At 42.3% G+C, this 25,936-nt stretch overlaps 1 protein-coding gene across 1 annotated transcript in view; it reads right to left on the reverse strand.

The window, feature by feature from the left end:
- The window catches only part of LOC132395205 (seizure protein 6 homolog), a 522,954-nt gene that overhangs the window by 108,558 nt on the left and 388,460 nt on the right, over positions 1–25,936 (reverse strand). The window contains exons 8-9 of the mRNA XM_059971493.1: positions 23,639–23,833; positions 12,708–12,846 (exon numbers count right to left, since the gene is read on the reverse strand). Of these exons, the coding sequence (XP_059827476.1) occupies positions 12,708–12,846; positions 23,639–23,833 (334 nt within the window). The remainder of the gene's footprint in view (positions 1–12,707; positions 12,847–23,638; positions 23,834–25,936) is intronic.

Here is a 25,936-nt window from a genome sequence, read left to right on the forward strand (position 1 = left end):
TTATTTGCAATCTAGTTACTGCAACGATTCTTATCGCTTTGCTGCACAGCTATTAGCACCAATCACCTGCCAGCTAACATCAATCAAACTCACCACACAGGAAAGATTAACGAAAGCAGCATACCAGGAATACTGGGAATACAAACAGGCAAAGATGGAAATGTATGACAGGCCAGTCTGCTTCCAAAGTTCAGAATTCAGAATAAATTTATTATCAAAATATGTATACATTACCTTGAAATTCCTTTTCTTGCAGACATTTACAAGAACAAAAAAAAACAAAGTAGAGTTTATGAAAAACTATAAATAAACAAAGACTGACAAACAACCGAAGTGCAAAAGAAGACAAACTCTACAAATAAAAACAATGAGACAATAATTTGTACAGTGTCATTGAGAATGAATCTTTGGGTTGTAGAATCAATTCAGAGTAGTTGTGATTGAAGCTATTCATGTTGGATAACTGAACTAAATGCTGATAGAGGTCATTCCACTCAAAAAGCATCATCAGTTCTAATTCTACATTTGTTTTTTTATGTATTATTGTTTCAATATTTTTCACACAATTTTTCTAAAAATTATGTCTTTCCAACAACAGACCATTGTGGGATATTATTTCTCTTCTTAAAGAGAGCAGACATTTTGGAGGAGGCCATTGGGAAAGAAAATAATATCCAGCTGCAGTCTGGCCCAGCACAAGCACACCTTTGGATACAACCAATCATATGGAAATATCACTGCCCAGGTCTTGGAGCCTAGTGATGAGTGTTGAGTGGGTGGTGGTGTTGAATGATGAGCTGTAGTCAATGAAGAGCATCCTAAGGTTTGGATCTTCTTAGTCCATTTGTTCCAGAGATGGGCGAAGAGACAATGAAATGGCATTAGCTGTCGACCTATTGTGATGGTAGGCTAATAGGAGCAGATCCTGAGGCAGAAGATGATATGCTTCATAAACAACTTCTCAAAACACTTGATTATGGTGGATAGATCAGAGAGCACTACCTCAGAATAAAAGGGGGCCCCTTTGGAACAGAGATGAGGAGGAATTTCTTTAGCTAGAATGGTGAATCTGTGGAATTGATTGCCACAGATGGCTTTGTAGGCCAAGACATTAGGTATATTTAGAGATGAGGCTGATAGGTTCTTGATTAGTAAGGGCATCAATGGTTATGGGGAGAAGGCAGGAGAATGGGATTGAAAGGGATAATAAATCAGTTATGATAGAACGGTGGATCATGCCAGATGTTGAATGGCCTAATTCTGTTCCTATGTCTTATTATCTAGGATGAGAATCCAGTTATTGCACTTTGCTTCTCAATGAATGAAGTAGCTTTGAAATACGGTAACTGCCATGATAGAGGATATGTGGCAGCCAGTTCATGCATGAGATGGTCCCTGATAACAACAAGATGGAATATCTTCCCATCTCTCAAGGGAATCTTGTTTTTCATATCCATATTTGGTTATGACATTGTCCATTGAGTCTACGCCAGCTCTCACAGCAATCTAAACAGTTCCATGTCGGGCGTCACAGTAGCACAGCGGTAAGCACGACACTGTTACGACTCGAGGTGGCAGAGTTCAGAGTTCATTTCTGGCGGCATCTGTTTGTATGTTTATCTGTTTCCCATGAGCGCACGAGTTTCCTCCAGGTGCTCTGGTTTCCTCCCACAGACCAAGGGTGGACTGGTTAGTAGGTTAATTGGCTATTGTAAATTGTCCTATGACTAGACCAGGGCTAAACAGGTGGTTGCTGAGTGGTGCAGCTTATTGGGCCAGAAGGGCTTGGCCCGCACTGCATCTCTGAATAAATAAAAAAATAAATTCTCACCAATCACTCTGCAACCTATTCTTTCTCACATGTGCATCAATTTCCCTGACTATCCTGCCACTCACACCATGTGTTATTTACAGCAGCCAATCGATGAACCTAAATGAGAGGGGAACCTAAGGGGGTCGTAGAACGTGAAAATCTACGTGAGACAGCGTCTGAGATCAGCATTGAACCTGGGCGTTGGAGCTATGTAGTAACAGCAGTAACCGCTGTGCCTCTAATGTTAAAGAATAGCCTCGGATCAAAACCATCAGCAGACTGACAAACCCACTGCTGACAGCTGCTGTTGGAGAACCAGGGTGCAGGCTTGAAGGAAGATGGGATACTAGAGAAGAAATTTCCACTCTGTTTCTGTACATAGGTTATACTCTGTCTCTGAACTTCAGTTCCTTTGACATCCATGGGACCAAATTTCAGAAGAGGAACACTTCTTACCCCATTGTTGCATGCACTGCGTTTCAATAGACAGTAAGGAAAGGCAGTGATCACATTTATCGGGAGCGCTGTCACGGGAAAGCAGCTTCCACCGTCAGGGATCTGACCATTCTCTCTTCTTGCTGCTGCCATTAGGAAGGAGGCAGTGGAGCCTCAAGTCCTACACCACCAGGTTCAGGACAGTTATCAGGTTCTTGAACCAGAGGGGATAACTTCACTCACCCCATCACTGAACTGATGGCACAATTTATAGACAACCTATGGACTCACTTTTAAGGACTCAACAACTCACCTTCTCAATATTTATTGCTTATTTATCTATTATTATTATTATTATTACATTTTTCTCTTTTTCATATTTGCACAGTCTGTTGTCTTTTGAACATTGGCTGTCTGTATTTGGTGTGTGTGTTTTCATTGATTCTGCTGTGTTACTTTGTAAATACTGTGAATGCCTGCAAGAAAATGAACCTCATGGTACAAATATGCCACTTTGATAATAATTTTACTTTGAACTTTGAAGTCGGGATATGAATGTGAGACACTGTCAAAGCGTAAAGCCTGCAGAAAATTCAAGGCCACACTTTCAGACATACTATTGATGTCTGATTAAGTGGTCCCCTAATTGGTGAAGTCATGTTCTGTGCATTGTTTGTTTTTCCTTTGATCGTCCCTCACATAACTATTCAAAAGTTCTCCCTTTCTAAACTACTTTTTCCATTTGATATTGAGATTACGAGTGCCATTCCAGTAGTGCCTCCTCTGAGGTTGCTTAATCCAATTCCCTCTGTGCATATCCTTCAGATCGCTGTCCACCTGAACCATTATTTGCTTGTCTTGAATAGTCTGCATTATGTATCAATCCAATTCCACTTGCTTTATTGAACATTTGATTCTCACTCGGATGCTTCTGGCACCATTTGTACGGGATTAAAGTTTAGAAAAGTTCTCTGTCATCACTCATAGAATTGCATTCTTCACCTTGGAAGTTCTGCTCAGTCAATATAATCAACTTCAAGGCCATCAAAGGATGAACTGACCAACTAGAGCAATGCACACACAATGCTGGAGGAACTCAACGGGTCAGGTGGGATCTATAGAAAGGAACAAATAATCGACGTTGTGCTGAGACCAATTATCAGGACCGGAAAGGAAGGAGGAGTGGAAGAAGCCAAAATAAGCTTCCCAGCACCTGCAGAACGTCTTATGTTTTTGACCAACTAGACTTTAGTCCCTTCAATACACTCATTCTCACAAACATTTCTGCTTAGCCTGCAAGATTATTCCTGACATTTATTATCTTTTGTGTTAACCTCATCATGATGTCCAACTCTAATTTATTTCTCACTGATTCAATGGCCTTGTCTGACCCTTACTGCATTTATTCTGAAACAATATTCGAATATCACCTTTTATGAGCCATTTGCTATGACACATAGTTCAAATTCCATTTCAGAAGTCATCATACTATACTCCGGAGACTGAACTTCATTAACCCATGGGATTGTTTCATTGAACTTTCCTGTAACCTGGAGAGAGTGGATATGGAAGAGGATGTTTCCTGTGGTTGTGGAGTTTAGGACCAGAGGGCACAGCTTCAGAATAGAGGGACATTCCTTTAAAACAGAGATGAGGAGGAATTTCTTTAGCCAGAGGGTGTTTGTAGATGGGTATTGGGTAATTTAAAATGGAGGTTGATAGGTTCTTCATTAGTAAGGGGAGGGGGCAGGGGAATGAAGATGAAAGGGATAATAGATCTGCCATGATGGAATGGCAGAGCAGACTCGATGGGCTGAATGGCCTAATTCTGCTCCTATGTCTTAAGATCCTATGCTGGAAATCTGACACAAGAATAGAAAATGCTAGAAAAGTCAGGCAGCATCTTTGAAAGAGAAATGGTCAATATTTTGGGTCTATGAATATTCCCTGAAAACCCCGATTTAAGCTGGGCCTAATCACGGGACAATTTACAATGACCAATTAACCTAATAACCAGTACGAATTTGGAGCATCCGGGGGAAACCCATGCGGTCATGGGAAGAACGTACAAACTCCTTACAGGTCTTGGGAATTGAATCTGGGTCGCCTGTACTGAAAAGAATTGTGCTCACCACTGTGCTACCGTGTCTTGCCATTATTGGTAAAGGCAGGAGAATGGGGATAAAAGGGATAATAGATCTGCCATGATGGAATGGCAGAACAGACTCAATGGGCTGAATGCCCTAATTCTGTTCCTATATCTTATGGTCTTACGTGGCACAGTAGTGTTTTAGCTCAGTGTTTTAGTCTGCTCTGAACAATATGAATTTACTGTAGCATAATTATCTTAGCAGAGCATTCCTTCACTATACTGGCAGAGAATCTTACATTACATTTTGCTTTTTAATTATGAATCCCCTTTGTCTATATGTGGTTGGTGAGGTGATATTGAGAGGGAAGGTTCATTTATTTTCATGATACTGCAGTTACGTTGCACACCTGGGGTTATTTTCCGAGCATGTCGAAGTCAGAGAAGCCTGCCGGCAACATGTTGTGACAAATCGTCTGTGTGATGCTTGGTGTTGGTGAGGAAGGCTTCTTCACACCGCCAGCACTTAATCAGAAAATGACCTGCAGCACCTCATCAAATGTTCAAACCTTGGTTTTAAATGCTACCCGCTATCTGCTGGCCAATGCACAGGAGTGATCGAAACCCCTCTTATCTGCATTAATAGTGTTTACTTGTCTCCTTCGCAGTGTCATCTGCAGATTCTATTTCAGAATCCAGGGCACTTAGTGAACTCTGCAGGGTTCCACTCAGCATCTTCTTTAATAAAACAAAGCAGTCATGTGTTTTGGAATCCTTACCAGCTCCCAAAGCGGTCTTTGAATTCCCGTGGTTTTAAGCGCTTTCGGCAATTTTAATTCATGCAATGGTAAAGTCATTCATTTGTCAGCTGTAAACTTATTCATTACATTAGGAGTGTGCTTCTGGGAAAAAAAGGATTAATAGCTCATCTCACTCCCTCCTCCCCTAATTCCCTTCTTCCTCTATTATTTTAACTTCACACACTTTAACATAATGGAATAGGTGGCATGCTTGTTAAAATTTAAGCTTGTTTACTCATTCCTATTGGACGCTCAATCTCATGTGATGCTTTCAAATGCGAACAAAACATAAAAATAGTTTGCTGCTGGCTGAAATTTGTTTGGAAGTGAATTGGGACCTAGTAGTGTCAGACATGATGTGGCTGCATCATAGATTTGACAAGATGTATATTTCATGTGCCCACTTCCAAAGGCCATTAAACCCCCTTTCAGTGTACAGCTATAGAGTATGTTGCAAATGTAGTCCTTCAAGAGGTCACCTCAACAGCTGAGTGTGGGATGTTATTCACAGGGCGTGTATTTTGCAGCTTTAGCTAACAAAAATTGGAAATTCTCCACAAGGACCTATCCCCAAAATTGTTTATTTTCAATGATAAAAACTAATGCTGGCAAAGAATGTCCATAAGACCATAAAACATAGGAGCAGAGTTAGGCCATTTGGCCCTTCGAGTCTGCTCTGTCATTCAATCAGGGCAGAACTATTTCTCCTCTCAACCACATTCTACTAACTCCTCGCCAAAACCTTTGATGCCCTCACTAATCAAGAACCTGTCAACCTCCACTTTAATGACTTGGCCTCCGTTATGGTCTGCGGCAATGAATCCCACAGATTCCCCACCCGTTGGAATAAGCAACATCTCGCAGAATGTACATTTTACGTTTCTATTCTTTATACTCTAAGAAGCCCATGTCACATGCTCGACGGGCCGTCCCATATTTGTAGGATGTTGGCTGGTGGTGACAGAAAGGGTGCAAGTGAGAGCAGTTGTAGGGCAAAAAAGTAACGTGTGTTTGAAATTATTTTGCATAATTTTGTAAAAGAAGTAATTTCTACTGCCTTTTTTGCATGACATATTTATAGGTATTTCTCATCGTAATTTATAGTCTATTTTATCTCTTTCACTGTATCTCTGCCATAAAACAACCAGTTTCACTGTATATGTCAGTGAAAATAAACCTGACTCTGATTCTGAAGAGGAAAAAGGAAGTTGGTGGTGCAGTTTGTGCAGTGGCTGCTTTGCAGCCCAGTGACTCAGGTTCAATTCCAACCTCCCAAGCTGTCTGGGTGGAATTTTGCATATTCTCATTGTGACTGCAATGGGTTTCCTCTGGGCACTCCTGTTCCCCCCTTCCCAAAGTATGGCAGGCTAGAAGCTTAATTGCCACTGTCGATGTAGGTGTGAAAAAGAATAGGGGTGGTACAGATGGGAGGAGGGGAGAATGAACCGGAGACTAATGTATGATCAGCGTAAAGCAATTGGTTAGTGGTCAATGTGGTCTGACAAGATCTCTTTCTGTGCTGTATGGATCTAGGACTATTTTGTTGCTAGATTAACTGAGGTAAAAACTGCTTTCAGCTGTAATTTGCAGCATATTACTAAGTTCAATTTAATTCTGTTTCATGGAGACTGACAATTCGTTCAACTTAAGTTTTTTATCAATAACTGATCACATGCAATTCTGTCGAATACCAACAAAAACCATGAGATACATCCCAGAACTGTACCAGAAATACATGTTCAGGCCTTCTGTGTATTACAATTGAGCTTGGTCCCAACCCTCAGTGACAATTGTCACGGAAGTGGGGAGCTAGCTGGCTGAATATTCCTCCTTCCCAAAGTAGAGATGATGTACTGTACTCAATCTTAGTTTTGCTCAGTGTTATTTTATTGATGATCAGTTTAACTCCATTTAGAAGTCCACTGGATACCCTAGATCATGGCTCTCAATCCCCATAGTAACAAAGTGGATGTGTCAGCAGTCAAATCCTTGCCAAGTTTTAAATGAGTGGATGATCTCTACTGAGTAGTCTTCATTGAGGGAGCTACACTCAATGGCCACTTTATTAGGTACACCAGCTCGGCAAAGCATACATCTACTCAGCCAATCATGTGGCAGCAACTGAATGCATAAAAACATGCAGAGATGGTCAAGAGGTTCAGTTGTTGTTCAGACCAAACATCAGAATGTGGAAGAAATGCAATCTAAGTGACTTTGACACTGAAATGATTGTTGGTTCCAGATGGGGTGGCTTGACCTTCTCAGAAACCGCTCAGCTCCTGGGATTTTCACGCACAATAGTCTCTAAAGCTTACAAAGAACAGTGCAGAAAACATAAAAGAAACATCCAGTAGGTGGCAGTTCTGTGGGCGAAAATGCCTTGTTAATGAGAGAAGTCAGAGGAGAATGGCTGGACTGGTTCAAACGGACAGTAAGGTGACAGTAACTCATATCGCTGCATGTTGCAACAGTGGTGTGCAGAAGAGCATCTCTGAATGTACAATATGTTGAAACTTGAAGTGAATGGACCACAGCAGCAGACCACAGACATAGAAATATCCTCAGTGGTCACTTTATTAGGTACAGGAAATACCTAATAGTGTGGCCACTGAGTGACTATTCACCAAAGTATTGAACTATAGAGGGATGTGACCTCAAACTAATTCTTCAGTCCTTCGAGTCTATGGCAACCATCAATCACCCATATTTACGCCTAAACCATTTTCCCATCAACTCTAAATGAACGCGAGAATTGTTTCTCTTCTGTTTAGTGCTTGAGGATCTTTTGTGCCCGTTAGATAGGGCATACATTCCACCATGGACAGTCCCAGGCCTTGTTGCAAAAGGAGGATGGTTGGGCATGAGGCTAGTAGCCCCACCCCATAAAAATCCAGTGCGACAGGAACGCCGCCAGAAGCTCCAGAGACCTCGTCCCTGGGAGAGGAAGAGTACTCCAAGAAAATCAATCATACACGTGTATACTGCCAAATGTTCCTCTGGACGTGCATATGACTCACACAGTCACACATAAAGTAATATTACTACAAATAAATTAACAATAATCAGGCACATACATGATACAAGTTAAAAAAGTGAAGAGTATAACACCACTGGCACTTCATACATGATCTGACTCTGGGGTTTCAGGGAGTTCAGTGGTCTTATAGATATACTTGGGGAAAGTTGAAAGATTGGCCCAGGACAGAGCACTCTGCTGAGCTGCTATTGGCAGCTTACGGTCCAGTAGGGGAACGGGGAGGGGAAGAAGAAGGAAAAAAAAAGAAAATAGGACATAATTCTATGCCTAAACTCCCTAATCTAAGGGAAAACAAAGGGTTGCAATGTGGTCTGGAGTTTGGGAAGTGAGAATGGCAGAGAGAATAAAAACAAATGAAAAAGCATACACAGGTGCTGAGAATCTGAAACAACAACAGAAAATCAGGGGACACTCAACAGTTCAGGCTGCATTTGTGTGAGAGGGAAACAGAGTTAACATTTCACCTGCACAGCCTGTCAACAGAACCTGAACCATTAAGCACGTATCCCTCTCCACGGATACTGTCTGTCCTACTGAATGCTTCTTGCATTCTCTTTTCTTGTATGTGTTGCAACTGGCTGCAAGAATTGACTTAGATCTGGTGTAATGAGGTAGTGAACGAATTTATTTCCTGCTCAGCATTACAACAAGTAGCTGTGCACCGCTTGTTCCAGACAAGAATAGAGTACCACTTCCTTCTGTCTTGTTATATTTTATACATAAATGGACAAAGTTGCATTTATATATTTTTACTAGTACTTAATAGACTAATCTCAAACGGTACGGTATGAACAGATATTTGCTGTTCATCTTGTAAAAATGACAGCTTACTGATGCTTTAGGTTTATTCAGCAAAGATTTACTTTAACACTCTTCTCATTCCTTAGTACTTGCCAGGGTTCCCTAGCAACATATCATACCTCTGACTTCCATTTGTTTGAATCCAGTGGCTTTATTCACTGTAGTTCTCCTCGTCTTGTAATTCTTCAGCTTGTTGTTTAACATTTTGCTATCTTTAAGCAAGCATTGATTTTAATCCATTGTAGCTTCGGACTGCTACATTTTTTCAGCGCACTTGATTTCTCTGGCTTTCTGCTCCTCAGAACTTGGAAAGCATAATTACCTTTACCTCCAGTAAACACTGACACGATGTTCCATTTTAAATTTGCATTCTCTGGAAAGGATGTAGATATAGTCTTCATCTATCAATAAGTGAACATGGGCACTGATCCACACAGATTAGTGTACTCCTCATGGGCTTTAACTGACCAGAGGTTCAGAAGTGAGGAGAGACTGAACTAAACTTCCAAATTCTCTACGGTATTGCCTCTGGATTTAACACCTTGTTCCCAAATCCTCAAATTGAGTGCAATCCCCAAATCTCCATGTATAATAAAGTCTATCTTCACTCAAGTTTCTCACAAATGTATCCTTATGTCGTACTTCTCTATTTTGGGGGAGAAAAAAAGAGTTGGGTGTGAGTGATGCCGGTTGAATTCAACTCCTGCTTTCTGAAGTACTAACGCTGCATACTGTGGTCAGAGTGCTGAAGCTGAGTTCATTATTACATGCAGTGGCATCACAGGCACATTAGATATGCAACATTTCACAAGGAACATATAAATTAACAAAATAATTTATTCAAAATAATACAAGATAGAGCACAATTAAAATAAAAGTAAGTCCATTGAAGTACGAGATACTTCAAGTTGCTATTCTGAGATGACATATCATGGGTGATGATGGGAGTCCAGTCATGAGGTATTTAATATGTGTGCTCACACTAGAGCTTGTAATATGAAAAGGGTTTGAACTCGCCTTGCACAGCCCTCTGACGCCCTGCACCTGGGTTTATATGAGGCTAAGATGATTATTTTAACAAGGTGACAAAATGTGGCAGTGAGAATCACCACTTCTGAGATTAGCAAAGGTAAAGGAGCAACTAATGGGCAAGACTGTAGGGACAAAGAAGAGGGTAAAATTCATGGACAATGTGGTTGTTGGTGTGATGAAGGATTGGATGAGCTCCAGGGGTGGTTGTGGAACTGATCCTGAACAGATGTTCAGAACTGGAGACAACTAGCGATGGAGTCAGGTCATGTGTGACCACGGTGATGGAAGCTGAAATACTTGCTGCTAATGGCTGACATGGCGGCAGGGTGGTAGGAGGTGACCAGCTGAGGTGGAAAGAGGTACCATGTAGACAAGCCAATCCAGCATTAAACCTTCAATTTCATTCAGAATCTGAAGCCAGATTTAATAAAGGGGCATTCTTTACATAAAACTTATGGCATAATGATTTTTTTTCAGGCATTTTCAGCTACCAATTCAACATCAAACTTAAATCCACCTATCCTTTCAGAAGGAGACATTAAAAAAGCAAACATCACAATGTGGAAGACAGGAGATTTTTTTGGATCTACTGAGCTGTGTATGGCAAATAATAACTTGAAGCTTGAGGTATACAAACTATACTGCTTATGAACGTGGCTTCTGTACTAATAAGGTGGATACAATTGTTTAAAGGAGAAGGTTTAATATCCAAATCCAAAGAAAATCACTTATTTTCAGTATGGTGTTCATCTCCTAAATCGACTGCAGCTAATTTACCAGAGGGTTAATTTTGCTTCTCCAAGTACATATAGAGTAATTGTTGGTTAGTCAGTTAGTGTGGTGGAAATGGAGAACGTGACTCAGTTATCAAACCAATTGTACGGAGCATTGATAAAATACTGAAGGTGTGAGGAAACATACTTTGTTAAAGATCTAATAACCAGATATCCAAAGAAATGCAGTAAAGGCAACCTCCATGTTATGGAGGTTAGAAAACGGGGTGCAATGTGGTTTTCTGTAATTGAAGCAACACGTGTCAAAAAATGTGATTAAAACTAAAAAAAAATCTGTGTTTTAACATTTACTTTTTCACATAACTTGAATAAGAGTGAATTTTAATTTGTGTCTCAGAAATATATGTGAATGTGGTTACAGTGTGGTCATTTGTGAATTCAAAGCTCTATTTCCTGAACACCTGTAACACCAGGACTGCCTACACCGAAATGCAAAGCATTGTGCAGACCATGTCATATTGGTGGTGCTACTGTTACCTTATTCATTTTTAGGGCATCCCTGGGATTTTAAATGGATACTGGCCAGAAACTATTGGCCATAGATGAGAGCCTGAATCTGACTTTCAAACTTGGCTTTGGATAGGAGAGTTTAAAGGTTAAAAGTGTTTTGAGGTGATTCTCCAGAGAGAGGGGGAAAGGATAGAGGAGGCTGGATTAAGACACAGACTCGTGTTGGAGGATATGTGGGAATGTAGCCGGGAGGAAGGGTAATCAATGGCTGAGGGGACATCAGTCGGGGGGTGGAACAGATACAGATGACAGGACAGGAATGGAGGAGGGACAGAAGAAGAGGAGGGGGCAGAGAAGGAGGAAGGGGTGTTTCCAGAGAAGGGAACAGAGTAAAAGACGACCACAGGAATGGAGGAGAGTAAGAACAAATAACTTAAAGGTCAGCTTCCCATAACAAGTGGAAGTTGGTGAGAAACCCATAAACACAGGAGGTTCTGCAGATTCTGGAAATCTTGAGAAACACACAAAATACTGGACAAGCTCAGCAAGTTGGGCGGCATTTATGGAGGGGAATAAACAGTCAATTTTTTGGACTGAGACCCTTCATGACTACAGGAAAGGAAGGGTGCAAAAGCCAGAATGAAAGGTGGGGGAGGGAAGTTGTTTTTTAGTTGTGGGTTTTTGAGCAGATGGGAACACAGGCTTTGGCATGCTTGTTGAGCTATATCTGAAGATTGAGCTATGATCAGAATGGAAATGTTGAAGAAGGTCAGGACTTGATTTGTGGATGAAACTAAAAGTCCTTCTGATGGCCTCAAGCTTTTGCACTTCTGTATCAAGCCGGAGGCACTTCCTGTCTCTTGCCATTCTCTTCCTTTAAACTCCTTAAACCTTTCTTCCTTGATCAAGTTTTTGACCTACTGACTCAGCACGGAATTTTATTTGAAAACTGTTAATGTTGTTTGAGGCATTTAATTACATTAAAGGCACAAGAGAAAAGAAAATTTTGTTAGACAGGCAGAGACAAGTGATTTTGCAGATGCTGGAAATCTAGAGCAACACAAACAAAATGCTGGAGGAACTCAGCATGTTATGTAGCATCTGTGAATGATGGATCTCAGGCTGAAATGATGACTGTTCAATTCCTTTCATACATGCTGCCTGACCTACTGAGTTCTTCCAGCATCCTGTGTGTGTTGCATAGACAGATAATGGCAAAACCTGATGGCCTTTCATGGGTTAATGTGCATAACTACAATCCAAGCATTTTCTTATACCATCTTTGCAATTAATATCTTGCACTCGCAAATCCTAATACCATTTTTGCAATTATAATCTTGCAGCCCTGCAGAATTAATTTTTCTTCGGCTCCCCAACCAATGAGCCCAAGTGTCTATTGGCAAATTATTGAAAGTTCCTTGAGTGCCCTGCACACATTGGGTTATTTTTCACTTACACTTGGAGGTTCAGCATGATCCGCTTGTCTTCCTCCACGTGGATCCCCCAGATGCAGTCCTGACCCTTGTCGTAAGCTTCTGGCCAATTGGGAGATAGCACAACTCCGGAGGAGTCTGTAATCTCCCCACTGCAGACCGCTGTAATAAAACACACACCATCAGTATCTTCTAACTGCTGCTGGTAGGACACCGAGACAATAGGTGGGTTGGATGGTGGGGTTGATGGAGGAGACAGGTAAAAGGGTTTGGAAGGCCAACATTACGTACATCTCGCACATGTTAATGCTTTTGAACAAAGGTTGATTGCTCCCCTGTCAGCTTTCATGGTAGCGTAATGGTTAGCACAACGCTTTCTAGTACAAGTGACCCGGGGTTCAATTCCTGCCACTGCCTTTAAGGAGTTTGTACTTTCTCCCTGTGACTGTGTAGGTACCCTCTGGGTGCTCCAGTTTCCTCTCACAGTCCAAAGATGTATTGGTTGGTAGGTTAATTGGTCATTGTGAATTGTCCCCCGATTAGGCTAGGATTAAATTAATGGGTTGGTGTGTGGTCTGCTCCATGTTGTATCTCAATAAAGAAATAAATAACACTTTATGCTGAACTTAAATCAGTAGAACTTCAATAAAAGTGATTGTAGGTGAGGTCACAAGGATTGTGTTGGATCTTAATGAGTTATTAATGAGGTTTCCTGGGGAAATGGGGAGATGACTCTGAGAAATGAATGGCCCTACTAACTGGGGGATACAGAGGTAGCGACTGTGCTAATATTGTGTGGAGAATACCAATAAGTAGCCATAATTTTGCTGGTAAATAGTTCCATAGCTCTGAGTAAAAGAGAAGTAAGTCTTCCGTATTTCCTCATGACAAGGAAGTTTATAATCTCCTACAGTATATGTCATTTTACAAAGCAATCCATTCCCTCAACACTTTTCTCTCTAACTTGTTCTCCCTGTTGGTTTTGCTACACCTGTGATATTGCTCACTTCATGTGTTGTAGGAGCCTTCAATCAGGACTGTTTTCCTGTGGTAGGTTTGACAGGGGTGATGAGGTTGATGTTCCTCATAGACTTAGTTATGACCAGTTCCCATCTTGCGTGAAGTGGAGAGAAGGGTCTGACACCTTCCTTTTCACTAAGTTCCCTCCTGCAGAGCACTGTTTAGTCACAAGTAAGAGAAAAGCTGCAGACGCTGGAAATCCGGGCAACGCACACAAAATGCTGGAGGAACTCAGCAGGAAGGCAGCATCTAGGAAAAGAGTACAGTTGACGTTTAGGGCCGAAACCCTTCGGCAGGACTACTTAGTGTGTGCTTTTGTATTACTATTCAATAGGCCACCAGGGTTCCAGTGCTCTCCAGCAACACAATAGCTTTCATCATTAGCACTTACTTTTGTTAGCAATGAAAATTATTGCAGAACTTATTAGGTTCTGAATTTACACCACATGGAGATTAAAATTCACAGCCCAGTGCCTCAGTTAAAAGGAATTTAATGTGTTTTTAAGTGTTTGTATGCTAATCATTCCATAATTTCAGATGACCCCCATTGCAATTTAATAGCACAGCCTCATTTATAGTTTCTTTTCCCTAGCAAAGGTTTCTTCTATCTCATGTGCACTGTGTTACTTTAGATTTGACACTCCATCACGGTGCTACCAGTTAGTTTGTAGATCTACATATTCTTCTCATTGAGTGAATAAGTGTTACTACATGCCCAAGCTCCACTGCTAAGCAATGTTCAGAAACTGACAGAATTAGGTTATAGTGCTCGAAGGTTAAGTGGCTCTCCGATTAAATAATTATTTGTTTAAGGTAGTATCTGTTGATCAGAGATTTACTGGTGCCACAAACCAATGACAGATGCATTCATTCGCCTGTGGCAGACAGTCATAACACTGATGAAAATTTTAAAAAAGCAAGGATGCTGGAAGTCTGAAACAAAGCTAGAATATTTCAGCAGAGCAAGCTTCAGAAAGGTCAACAAACGTTTTGTCATAACTAGAGAGAAGAAAAACAAGTTAGATTTAAAGCAAAAAACACACAAATGTTGCAGGAACTCAGCAGGTCAGGCAGCATCTATGGAAATCAAGAAACAGCTGACGTTCTGGGGCGAGACGCTTCTTCAGGATTGAAAAGGAAGGGGGAAGATGCCAGAATCAAAAGGGAGAGGAAGGAGGATAGCTAGAAGGCGATGGGTGAGGCAAGGTGGCTGGAAGGATAAAGGGCTGGTGAAGATGGAATCTGATCACAGAGCAGAGTGAACCAAAGGAGAAAGGGAAGGAGGAAGGGACTCAGGGATAGGTGACTGGCTGGTTAGAAGAGGTAAGAGGCCAGGGTGGGGAATAGAAGAAGAGGGGAAGGGGAGGGATTTTTTTATACCAGAAGGGGATATCGATATTAATGCCATCAGGTTGGAGGCTACCCAGATGAAATATATAGCGTTGTTCCTACAGCCTGAGGGTGGCCTCATCTTGGTACAATGGGAGGTCATGGACCAACAAGTTGGAATGTGAATGGGAATAGGAATTAAATTATCTGGCCACCAGGAATTTCCAGTTTGGCAGATGGAGCGGAGGTGCTCGATGAGGCAGTCCCCTGATTTACGATGGGCCTCACCAATCGGGAGCACCAGATACAATAGATGACAGATTCGCAGGTGAGGGGTTGCTTCACCTAGAAGGACTGTTTGAGGTCATGAGTGGAGGTGAGGGAGGAGGCAAATGGGCAGGTGTGGTACTTAGCCATTTGCAAGGATAAGTGCCGGGGGGGCAGGGGAGATTAGTGGGTAGGGACGAATGGGCAAGAGAATCACAGAGGGACTGATCCCTGTGGAAAGTGGAGGGGGAGGTAAAGCTATGTTTAATGCTAGGATCCATTTGGAGACGGTGGAGGTGGGGGAGGATGACGTGTTGAGTATGGAGGCTCAGGGGTGGTTGGTAAGGACAAGAGGAACTCTATCACTGTTAAGGCAGCGGGAGGATGGGGAGAGCGCAGATGTTCGGGAAATGGAGGAGATGTGGGTGAAGGCAGCATCAATGCTGGAGGAAGAGAAACCCTGTTCTTTGGAGAAGGAGGACATCTCTGATACTTTCGGAAGGAAAGCTGCATCCTTAGAACAGATGCAGCGGAGACGAAGGAACTGAGAAAGGGGAATAGCATTTTTACAGGAGATGGGGAGGAAGAGGTATAGTCAAGATAACCAAGGGAATCAGTAGGCTTATAAAAGATGTTGGTTGACGGTTTGTCTCCAGAGATGGAGACAGAGAGATGGAGAATGTGGAGGGAGGTATCAGAGTGGACCAGGTGAATTTCAGGGCAGGGTTAGAGTTAGAGGCAAAGCTGATGAAATTGATGAGTTCAGCATGAGTACATGAGGCAGTACCAATGCAGCTGTCAACACAGTGGAGGAACAGTAAGGGCGCATTACTGGGGAAGGCTTGGAACATGGACTGTTCTACATAGCCAACAAAGAGTCAGTTCGATTTAAATTGTGCAAAGGGGTGAGGATAATTGGAATCTCTCTTTAGGATGAGGTAAGGGCTGCCATGGACACAAGCTGCAGATGAAATTATCAGGTTGACAAAATCATTGAAAGCAGTTAGAGAAAAGAACTTGAACAAAGATGAATGGGAAAATGCTTGGCTAAATATGGGATCATCCATTTTCCTCCAGGTATATGGAGGAATTTAAGGTGGGGGGGGGGGGTTATATGAGAGGCAGGGTTTAAGGGTCAGCACAACATTGTGGGCCAAAGGGCCTGTACTGTGCTGAACTATTCTATGTTCTCTGTTTATGTTCTAAAGGGATATTGAAGTTGTGAAATGAGGGCAGCTGGAGAGAAGGAAATAAAAGTTGCAAAATGCAGAGCTGTTGGAAAAGCCCTACAGGTTAGCCTGAGCCAATGGGGAGATAGATCTGAGGCAATGTTACTGATGGATAACCTGCAACAGAACTGGCCAGCTATAATACAAGCAGGCCTCACAATTTCCAACCCTATGTTCCTGCTGTGAGAGGTGGGAATGGGTAAGGCTCTAGTGAAGCTGAATTGAATCTCCTGTACAGGGGATGCAGTGGACTGCAGAAGCACTGATGAACTCCAAACATACCACCAATCTCAGAGGACGATGGAGGCGGGAAGTCAACCATGGCCTAGGCTCCACTGGGAGATAAGGGCCCAAGTGAGTACGTAAGTATAATACAAATAAATAATATGAAACACTGCAATAAGAACAGAAAATTCTAGCAATACTCAACAGGTCAGGCTGCATCTGAAGGAAGAGAAACCGAGTAAACATTTCAAGGGCCCTGTTTATCTTCCCTCAGATACAGCCTGACCTGCTGAGCATTTCCAGTATTTTCTGTTCTCATTTCAGATTTCCAGCATTTTGCAGCTTCACTTTGATTGTCACCATGTGAGACACAACTCCCTCCTACACAACTCGTTACACTCATTTCCTTAAGCAATCTCAAGGGTCAAACATGTCTTGCCTCTAATCCAGTTCCGTGGACTCTGAGGTGGGTGATGAGTCCCATGCAGAATCTATAGGTTCCACCACAGATAAATGGCACTGTGGGTAGCAGGCTGGATTGGTTGGGATGTCATGTGTCCCATCACGGTCTATGCATTATCTTTACTCTTTCATTGAGGTGCTTGGGCCAGCCAAAGGCCAGTTTTGCCATGAGTCTCTTAGGAAGTCAATTTTTCGTTCAAAGGACATTATTGGTGCCATACTCAGAAGCTCAAACAATCGGTAACAATTGTGATTGCATTGGAGAGGGTGCAGAGGAGATTCCCCAAGGTGTTGCCTGGTTTGGAGCACTTTGAACCAGAAGAGAGATTGAATTGGCTGGATTTGTTTCCCCTGGAGTGATTTGATGGAAGTATATACAATTTTGAGGGGAAAGATAGGAGAGGTATTAAGCATAATTTTATCCCCATTTGTGGTCTCTAAAACAAGAGGGCAGAGGCTTAAGGTGAGAGGTAGGAGGTTTAGAAAAGTTCTGGGGGAATGGTTGGAGTCTGAAATACACTGCCTGAAAAAGAGGTGGAGACAGGTACTCTCAAGAGATCCCTGCACCTACACACGTCTTTGAATCACCAACGTCATGGACCTATTGTGGGTTAATGGGATTTGTATAAATTGGAATTACTAATGACATTGACATAGTGGGCTAAAGGGCCTATTTTTGTGTTGTACAACTCTTTGACTTTACAACACTTTGGACTGGATTGGGTTGGTTTACTATTGCCACAAGCTCACAGCTCCCTGCAATGTATTGTGGTCTCGGTCAGAGCGGCTGCCATATCAAACTGCGAAGGATAGGATGCTTCCTGTGGTGTCTCTATAAAAATTGGTGAGGGTCAACAGGGACATGCTGAATTTCCTCAGCCTACCCATAAAATTATTCAGCAGTTATGGTACTTTCAGTTTCTTCTATTAAAATTTGAATCCTAAGATTAGCGTCAACATCTATTAATACCAAGGAAAATGAACAGATCTCTCCTCTAACAGATAACATAAATTGAGAATAGAAGCTTAGACAGAGGCCATACTATTAAAATGCAATGGGCTGGGAGTCAAAATTATGCAGATTAATGTACAAATCTTCAGCTATATATTAAGTTTTTCTGGCAGAAACTTCCCCTCTTGGTTTTCATTTTCATGTGGTACAGATTGAAAGTCTAATAAGTTCTGCAACTATTTGCAATAAAGGGCATAAATTACAAATTGCAATACTTATCTTTGGGCCATGGAATCACTGCTTTAATTTTCAGCTGAAAAGAATCCCTCATGCATTTGAACAATGTATTAAAGTGTCTATCCGGGAAATGGACGCCTTTTTGTCATCTAATTCAGCCTGGGGCCTACTGTGCAAGGCACAGTGGCATAAGGGATCTACTTATAAATAAAGTGGCATGGGTTTTTAATTCTCATGTTCCACTTTCCCTTACAAGGCAGCACTGTCACATAGCCACGGAAGATGCTGATTATCAGCTCCATCGACCTGGATTTGCTCCTGATCTCATCTCCCCCTGTGAACTCCTGGATTTTCCCTGCATGCTCCAGTTTCCTCTCACATCCATGACATGTGCTGGTTCGGAGGTTGACTGGCAACTGAAACTTACCCCTTGTGTAAGTTGGAGGCAGAAGATGAGGGAGTGGGCGAGAACGAAGGATGAATTAGTTACAGGGAGAAAAATCTGGGAATAAGGGGGCGACTGAAATGGTCCTATATTTGAAATAGAAAATAAGAACATAATTATGTGTTGCTACTGACACCCTCCAGGCTGGGAATAGTAGCACTGAGATTACCAGGGCCAAGATCTCTTCAGATATTTCTGCCCCTTTCTCATGGTACAGCACAGGAACATGATGTAGTGCCAAACTAATTAAACTGGTAATTAAATGTCCAACTAAATGAATCACTTCTGCCTACACAATGTCCATATTCCTGCCTTCTCTGCACATTCATATGCCTGTTTAAGAGCCTATATCAAATGCCTCATTGATCTGCAACCATCAACTCCCCAGGCAGTGTACTCTTGGCACCCATCACTGTCTGAGTAAGAAAACTTGCCCTGCACACCTCCCTTGAATTGCCACCGTGACTGTATACACTCCAGTATTAGACATCTTGGCCCTGGGAGAAAGATACGAGCTGTCTGTCTATGCCTCTCATAATCTTGGACATCCCATCAGCCTCTGCCGTCCCAGAGAAAACCACCCAAGTGTATCTAACCTCTCCTTACAGCACTTGCCCTCTAATCCAGGCAGCATCCTGGTTGACCTCAAATGCACCCTCCCCAAAGCCTTGACATTCTTCTATAATGGAGTGACCATAGCTAAATGCGATACCGCTGATGCAGTCTAACTGTAGTTTTATAAAGCTGAAACATAACTTCCTGACTCCCTCGATTAGTAAAGACAAACATACCATACTCATTCTTTATGACCTTATCAACTTGGACAGCCATTTTCAGGGAGCTATGCACTTGGGCCTTAACATTTTTCTGTCCATCAACACTATTAAAGGCCCTGTGAATAACAGTTTAATGTTCCTTTACAATTGATCTCACAAAGTACAATATCTCATAATTGTCTGGGTTAAACTCCATTTGCCATTTCTCTGGCAAGTTAGCAGACGACACAAAGGTTGGTGGTGTTGTGGATAGTATAGCGGATTGTCGAAGATTGCAGAGAGACATTGATAGGATACAGAAGTGGGCTGAGAAGTGGCAGATGGAGTTCAACCCGGAGAAGTGTGAGGTGGTACACTTTGGAAGGACAAACTCCAAGGCAGAGTACAAAGTAAATGGCAGGATACTTGGTAGTGTGGAGGAGCAGAGGGATCTGGGGGTACATGTCCACACATCCCTGAAAGTTGCTTCACAGGTAGATAGGGTAGTTAAGAAAGCTTTAGGGTGTTAGCTTTCATAAGTCGAGGGATAGAGTTTAAGAGTCACGAGATAATGATGCAGGTCTGTAAAACACTGGTTAGGCCACACTTGGAGTACTGTGTCCAGTTCTGGTCGCCTCACTATAGGAAGGATATGGAAGCATTGGAAAGGGTACAGAGGAGATTTACCAGGGTGTTGCCTGGTTTAGAGAGTATGCATTATGATCGGAGATTAAGGGAGCTAGGGCTTTACTCTTTGGAGAGGAGGAGGATGAGAGGAGACATGATAGAGATACAAGATATTAAGAAGAATAGATAGAGTGTACAGCTAGTGCCTCTTCCCCAGGGCACCACTGCTCAATACAAGAGGACATGGCTTTAAAGTAGGGGGAGGGAAGTTCAAGGGAGATATTAGAGGAAGGTTTTTTACTCAGAGAGTGGTTGGTGCGTGGAATGCACTGCCTGAGTCAGTGGTGGAGGCAGATACACTAGTGAAATTTAAGAGACTACTAGACAGGTATATGGAGGAATTTAAGGTGGGGGGTTATATGGGAGGCAGGGTTTAAGGGTTGGCACAACATTGTGGGCTGAAAGGCCTGCACTGTGTTGCACTATTCTATGTTCTATGTTCTTCTTCTTTCACATCTCCAGACTGGTTTTAGTCCTTCTGACTGGTAATCTCCCCAAGCAGCCAAAAAGATCTAATTGGAAAGAACAGCTTCTCTCTTGATGACCACAAATAATCTCCCACTGTTGCTGGAAATCTAAAATAGGAAAAAATGCTTGATGTATCAGCAGGCAAGGCAGTATCTGTCCACTGACACTGCCTGATCTGTTGGGATTTTCTGCAGATTTCTATTTTTATATCAGTTCCTTTATTTCCTTGCCTTAATAGGGAGAGGTTGGCCATTCTGGCTCTTTATTCCTTGGACCATAGGAGAATGAATGGCGACCGGTGAACAGTCATAGTCTTTTCCCCCGGGGTAGGTGAGTCCAAAACTAGAGGTCATAGATACAAGAAAATAGGGGAATGTTTAAAAAGGGACCTGAGAGATAACTTCTTTACATAGAGGGAATCAAGCACCTGGAATGAACTGTCAGAAGAAATGGTTGATACGGGGACAATTGCACCAATTAAGAGGCACTTGGATAGGTACATGCTCCAAGAGGACAAAAACCCTGTCATGGTTTGCAGCCTTGCGTGCCGCAATGACCCGGAGAGCTACGTTGGCTGGAGTCAGGGCTTTATGCTTTGGCTCTTGTTAGGGTCACTCATGCCAAACAGGCCAAAAGTTCAGGGGGTCAGCTCAGGACTAACAACCCCGATCGGTAAAACAAAATTGATACAGAACCAGCAGTGAAGAATCGGAGGGCAACGGTATTCCTGTGTCTCCACCCGGGACTTGCATGACTCACAGCAGTGAAAACTGTGAGGAAGCTACTGACATCATGACTGAAGCTTTGAACAACACCAGAGATGGAGGACCTCAATTGTTCCCCCAAATACCAGTGGCATAATGGGCAGTAAACAAGGATAGATACACGAGGATTCTGGTTTAGGAGATTATGGGCTAAACCTAGGCATCTTGGACTAGCAGGGAGGATGCTGTGGTCAGCATGGACCAGATGGGTCAAGTGACCCACTTCCATGCTGAATTACTCTATGAATCTAATCTAATAGCTCTAGGCCATTCCACCCTCTGTGTAAAGAACTCATGTTGGAGTGATTATTTGTCCTGTCTACTGAAGAGCCAAGCAGTTAAATACAACCGGAATAGGCTCATTGGCTCACATTGTCCTGGCCAGCAATTAGGTACCGTCTGGGATTTCAGTTCCGTAGTTCATCACAGTTCAAGCGATGAAATATAACATAAGGCAGCGGCTTTGTTATGAACGTCTTATTAATGAATGAAGATGATACCTTGTCTAGACCAACACTTCCCAGTACTGAAACTCCATTTACACCCAGTCCGCTCATGGCTGTCTGGTGGATTACATTATTTGTTTGTCCGACACCAGTCTCCTGTAACAGGCACTTTAGTCTGAGTTCTGTCAGGGGAAGAGATTATCAGGCGGACCAAGGGAAAGATTTAGGGATGTTATCAGTGTCTTCTGGAATAATTCCCCACTAATCCCTGGGAACCCTCAACTCTTGACAGCTTAGTATGTAGAAGGAGCAGTTGGTATTGAGAACCTCAGGCCCAAGCATTGGGAAGGGCAGAAGGAGAGAACACAGAGATCCTATATCTACTACTACTTGCAATGATCACAAATAAACCTCTTGACCCTCCCTTTGTCTGGGAAAATTTCATTAGCTATCTTTTGCTTCGGGTGAAATGGCTCACAGATGACTGCATTTATGAATAATCTGCTCATAAGGATTATATCAGCTTTTCTAATCAACAAGACTGCATTTATATTAAAAATAGGTGTGGAGTGAAAATGCTGAGAATCAGCAATTCCTTTAACCACAATATTGTCTGTGAGGTTCATTCCCACTGCTAGGCTCTGACAAGTAAGTCCCCGAGGTAGCAATCAGTCTTGCTTAAGTCAAAACATAATGGCCCAGAAACTTGGTATGTGTGTGGGTCTGGGAGAAATTTAAATAAAATTGAAGGTCTTGTTGCTACAGGCTTTACTTGGTTACCCTTCAGGCACCAGGTTTCCTTGTAATGAGTATGCAATTTATACCTATCAGCTAAGAAGAGATAATCCGAGCTAACATTCCCTGCTAGAATTTGCATGTTGTGTACTATGCCAACGTCCTATCTTGCTGTTGGAATTATTTCAGCTGTTGGTCTGTGTAATAACCTCTGTCCTCCACTATAAAATTTATTTATAAGCATCCTTTTACAATGGTGGACACTGAGACATCATCTATTCAGAGGTCACTGTTAAACTACAGGACGCACAACTTGATTTATACACAAGTTCCCAGAACAAAAAGTAATAATGACCATATAACTTGCTTCAAGGCTCGAAGTAAATTTATTATCAGTAACTTGAGATTCACTTTCTTGCAGGAATTTACAGAAAAAATAAGGGAATACAGTAGATTCTATGAAAAACCCTACATAAGTACAGATTGACAAACTACCACTGTGCAAAAGAAGACAGACTGTGCAAATAAAAGAAAACACAATGAGAACTTGAGTTGTAGAGTCCTTGAAAGTGAGTCTGTAGGTTCTAGGATCAGCTTAGAGCTGTGGTGAGTGAAGTTATGCACACTAGTTCAGGAGCCTGATGAATGAAAGGTAGGAACTGTTCCTGAACCTAGTGGTGTGGGACCCTAGGCTTCTGTATCACATCAGAGTCAGTGACAATGATGAGGGATAAATATTGGCTGGATTACAAAAGATAACTCCCCTGCCCACTTTGAAATAATGCTGTGGAACCTTTTGCACCAGAGAGAACAATCCTAGTTTGTTGTTTCATCCCTGGTGGTAGCACTCTCTCAACACTGATGTCAGTCTAGATAATTTAAACACTGACATCACGAGACTCGGTGACAGTGGATAAATTGGCTTCGTCGTACCTCTGCAGGCTGGCTCAGTCTCATTCCACTGTGGGTCCCGGATATCCACGCACTCAATGATCACTGACCCCTGCTCCAGGGTATATCCAGGATCACAGGTAAACTCAGCCACGGTTCCGACCTGGTACGTTGCATCACCCGTTGTGAAGTTTCCGTACTTAATGAAGGGTTCATAACAATGTCCCTGTTCAAAGGCTGAAACAGAGAGAAAGAAATACAACTAAAGAGCAAAAACACATTGAAGTTATCGATTATACATAAGCATTCAGTAGTTGCAATGGCTTCACTTACATCTAGAGACCTTACAAAAGGAAATGTCACCAGAAATGTGTCACATGAAGTAAGTGTGACACGAATAGCAAGTACACAGGAGTCAGGTATTTACAGGTCTCCGACTGTTTTGGCTTTAACCGATGATGATGTACCCGAAGCTGATTTGGAGAATCAACCCATATTTTGCCAGAGTAAAACGTCACTGGCAATGAATGTCAACCACAGAAAAGTTAGGCTGTTGAAGTTGTAGCTCATTGTGGTGAACTACATATACCTGTCTGGACACGCCCCCCCGCTGACTGCTCCTGTGGCCACTCCCACTGACCGTGGCTCCTCCCACAGACGCCAGTATAAAGGCGATTGAGGCCTGAGCCTGGCCCTCAGTCTCCAGGATGTTGTATGGTGGTCAACAATTGCTTGTTCTTTCTTCCAGTCAATAAAAGCTGATATCTCGCCTTCATGTCTCAGAGAGAGTTATTGATGGTGCATCACTCATCGATTTTTGGTGCGCTAAAACTCAACTGCTTGTGTTTCTGAAAAGATGGAGATTAGTAAAAAGTCACTTGAAGCAGTGACTTACACCCAGAACTAGGCCACGGATCCCAACTAGTTTTGAAAGGGATCTCTCTCATTTCAATCTGTTAGATACGTGGATTATGACCAAAGGAAAAATGGCTGGAGTGGCTTGGCACTTTAATGCAATGGTGTTTATTGGGTGAGTCAAAAATCATACTTACGGAAATTAATGAAAATAGTGAAAAGGAAAAATACCTATATTTACAAAATGTTTTCTACAAGAAAACACAAGAATATCTCCATACTTATTCTTGTCCAATGTGAACTCCTGACAGCCCTTATCTCTCCTTCAAACTGAGGGCAATGATCTCCTTTTTATTCACCACAAGGACATACCACCCCAAAGCTAACTTAAGACTACATATGAATTAGAATATGATTCACTCCACAATGTAGTTACAATCACATTACAAAATAAACAGAAATATCTACCTTAAATACAGTATACAGACAACATATACACATTTGCACATCTCCATTACCAGAGAAATGGAATAGTCTGCCAAATATGGTGGGAAAGGCACCATAAAGCCAAACGAAGCCTAGTTTAGGACCCGGCAGTGAAAAAGCAGAACATTCAACGCAATCACACACTTACAGTTACGTACAAATTAAGAATAAAATTAGACTAAACTTTGGTGTCCGACTCTGAATCTACATAGCAATGCAGTGGGAAAAAGGTGGGTTAATTATGAGAGTATACCAGGGAAGGCATTACAGTGCGAACACACACTGCAATGACAGCAGAATGACAAAACAATGTTTGTATGTGAGTGAACGGGTGTGTGTAAAAGCTGCATTTACTGAATGCTCTCTGACACATAGTGCAACTTCCCTGTGAAATGGTCATGGAAGGGCAACAGGCCATAAATGCCATAGGGCCCACTGTAGAATATTAAGCACACTATGAAGGAAGAGAGAGAGACTGCCGGGAAGTGGGAAGTAATGATCCAGAACACCAAGATTCACTGAAAGGAAGAATGATGCCCAGGTAGGTCTGCCTGATATACATCAGGACGGAGATCTATGAACCGGGAGGAGGGTGAGTGTTGTTGGAATGGGAGGAGGTGAACAGGAATGTCATTTGAGCCTGGCAGAAGGGGACTAGATTTGCCCCCAGCAGGAGTGAGAACCTGGCTAAGAGGTAAAGATGATGAGAGTCCACCTCCTTGGGGCAAGTAGTGGAGAACCGAGCAAGTGCAGTGTTGGGGTGATCACCCTCATCCTGACGGGTATTGGGGACACAAAGCAAGCAAGCCATTTCTAGAGCATGGGCTGTACCGAATCTAAAATAAAATCACCAGTTACTGGAAACTTGAAATAAAACAGAAAATTCTGGAAGCATTCAACCACAGAGATGCTGCACCTCTCCCGTTGCTTCTTCCTTCCTCACTGTCTTGGAGTCATAAACAGACTTTCCAGGTGAGTCAGTTACACTTTGTCCAGTCT

This window comes from Hypanus sabinus, chromosome 6, assembly GCF_030144855.1.
Source record: "Hypanus sabinus isolate sHypSab1 chromosome 6, sHypSab1.hap1, whole genome shotgun sequence".
Lineage (NCBI taxonomy): Eukaryota > Metazoa > Chordata > Chondrichthyes > Myliobatiformes > Dasyatidae > Hypanus > Hypanus sabinus.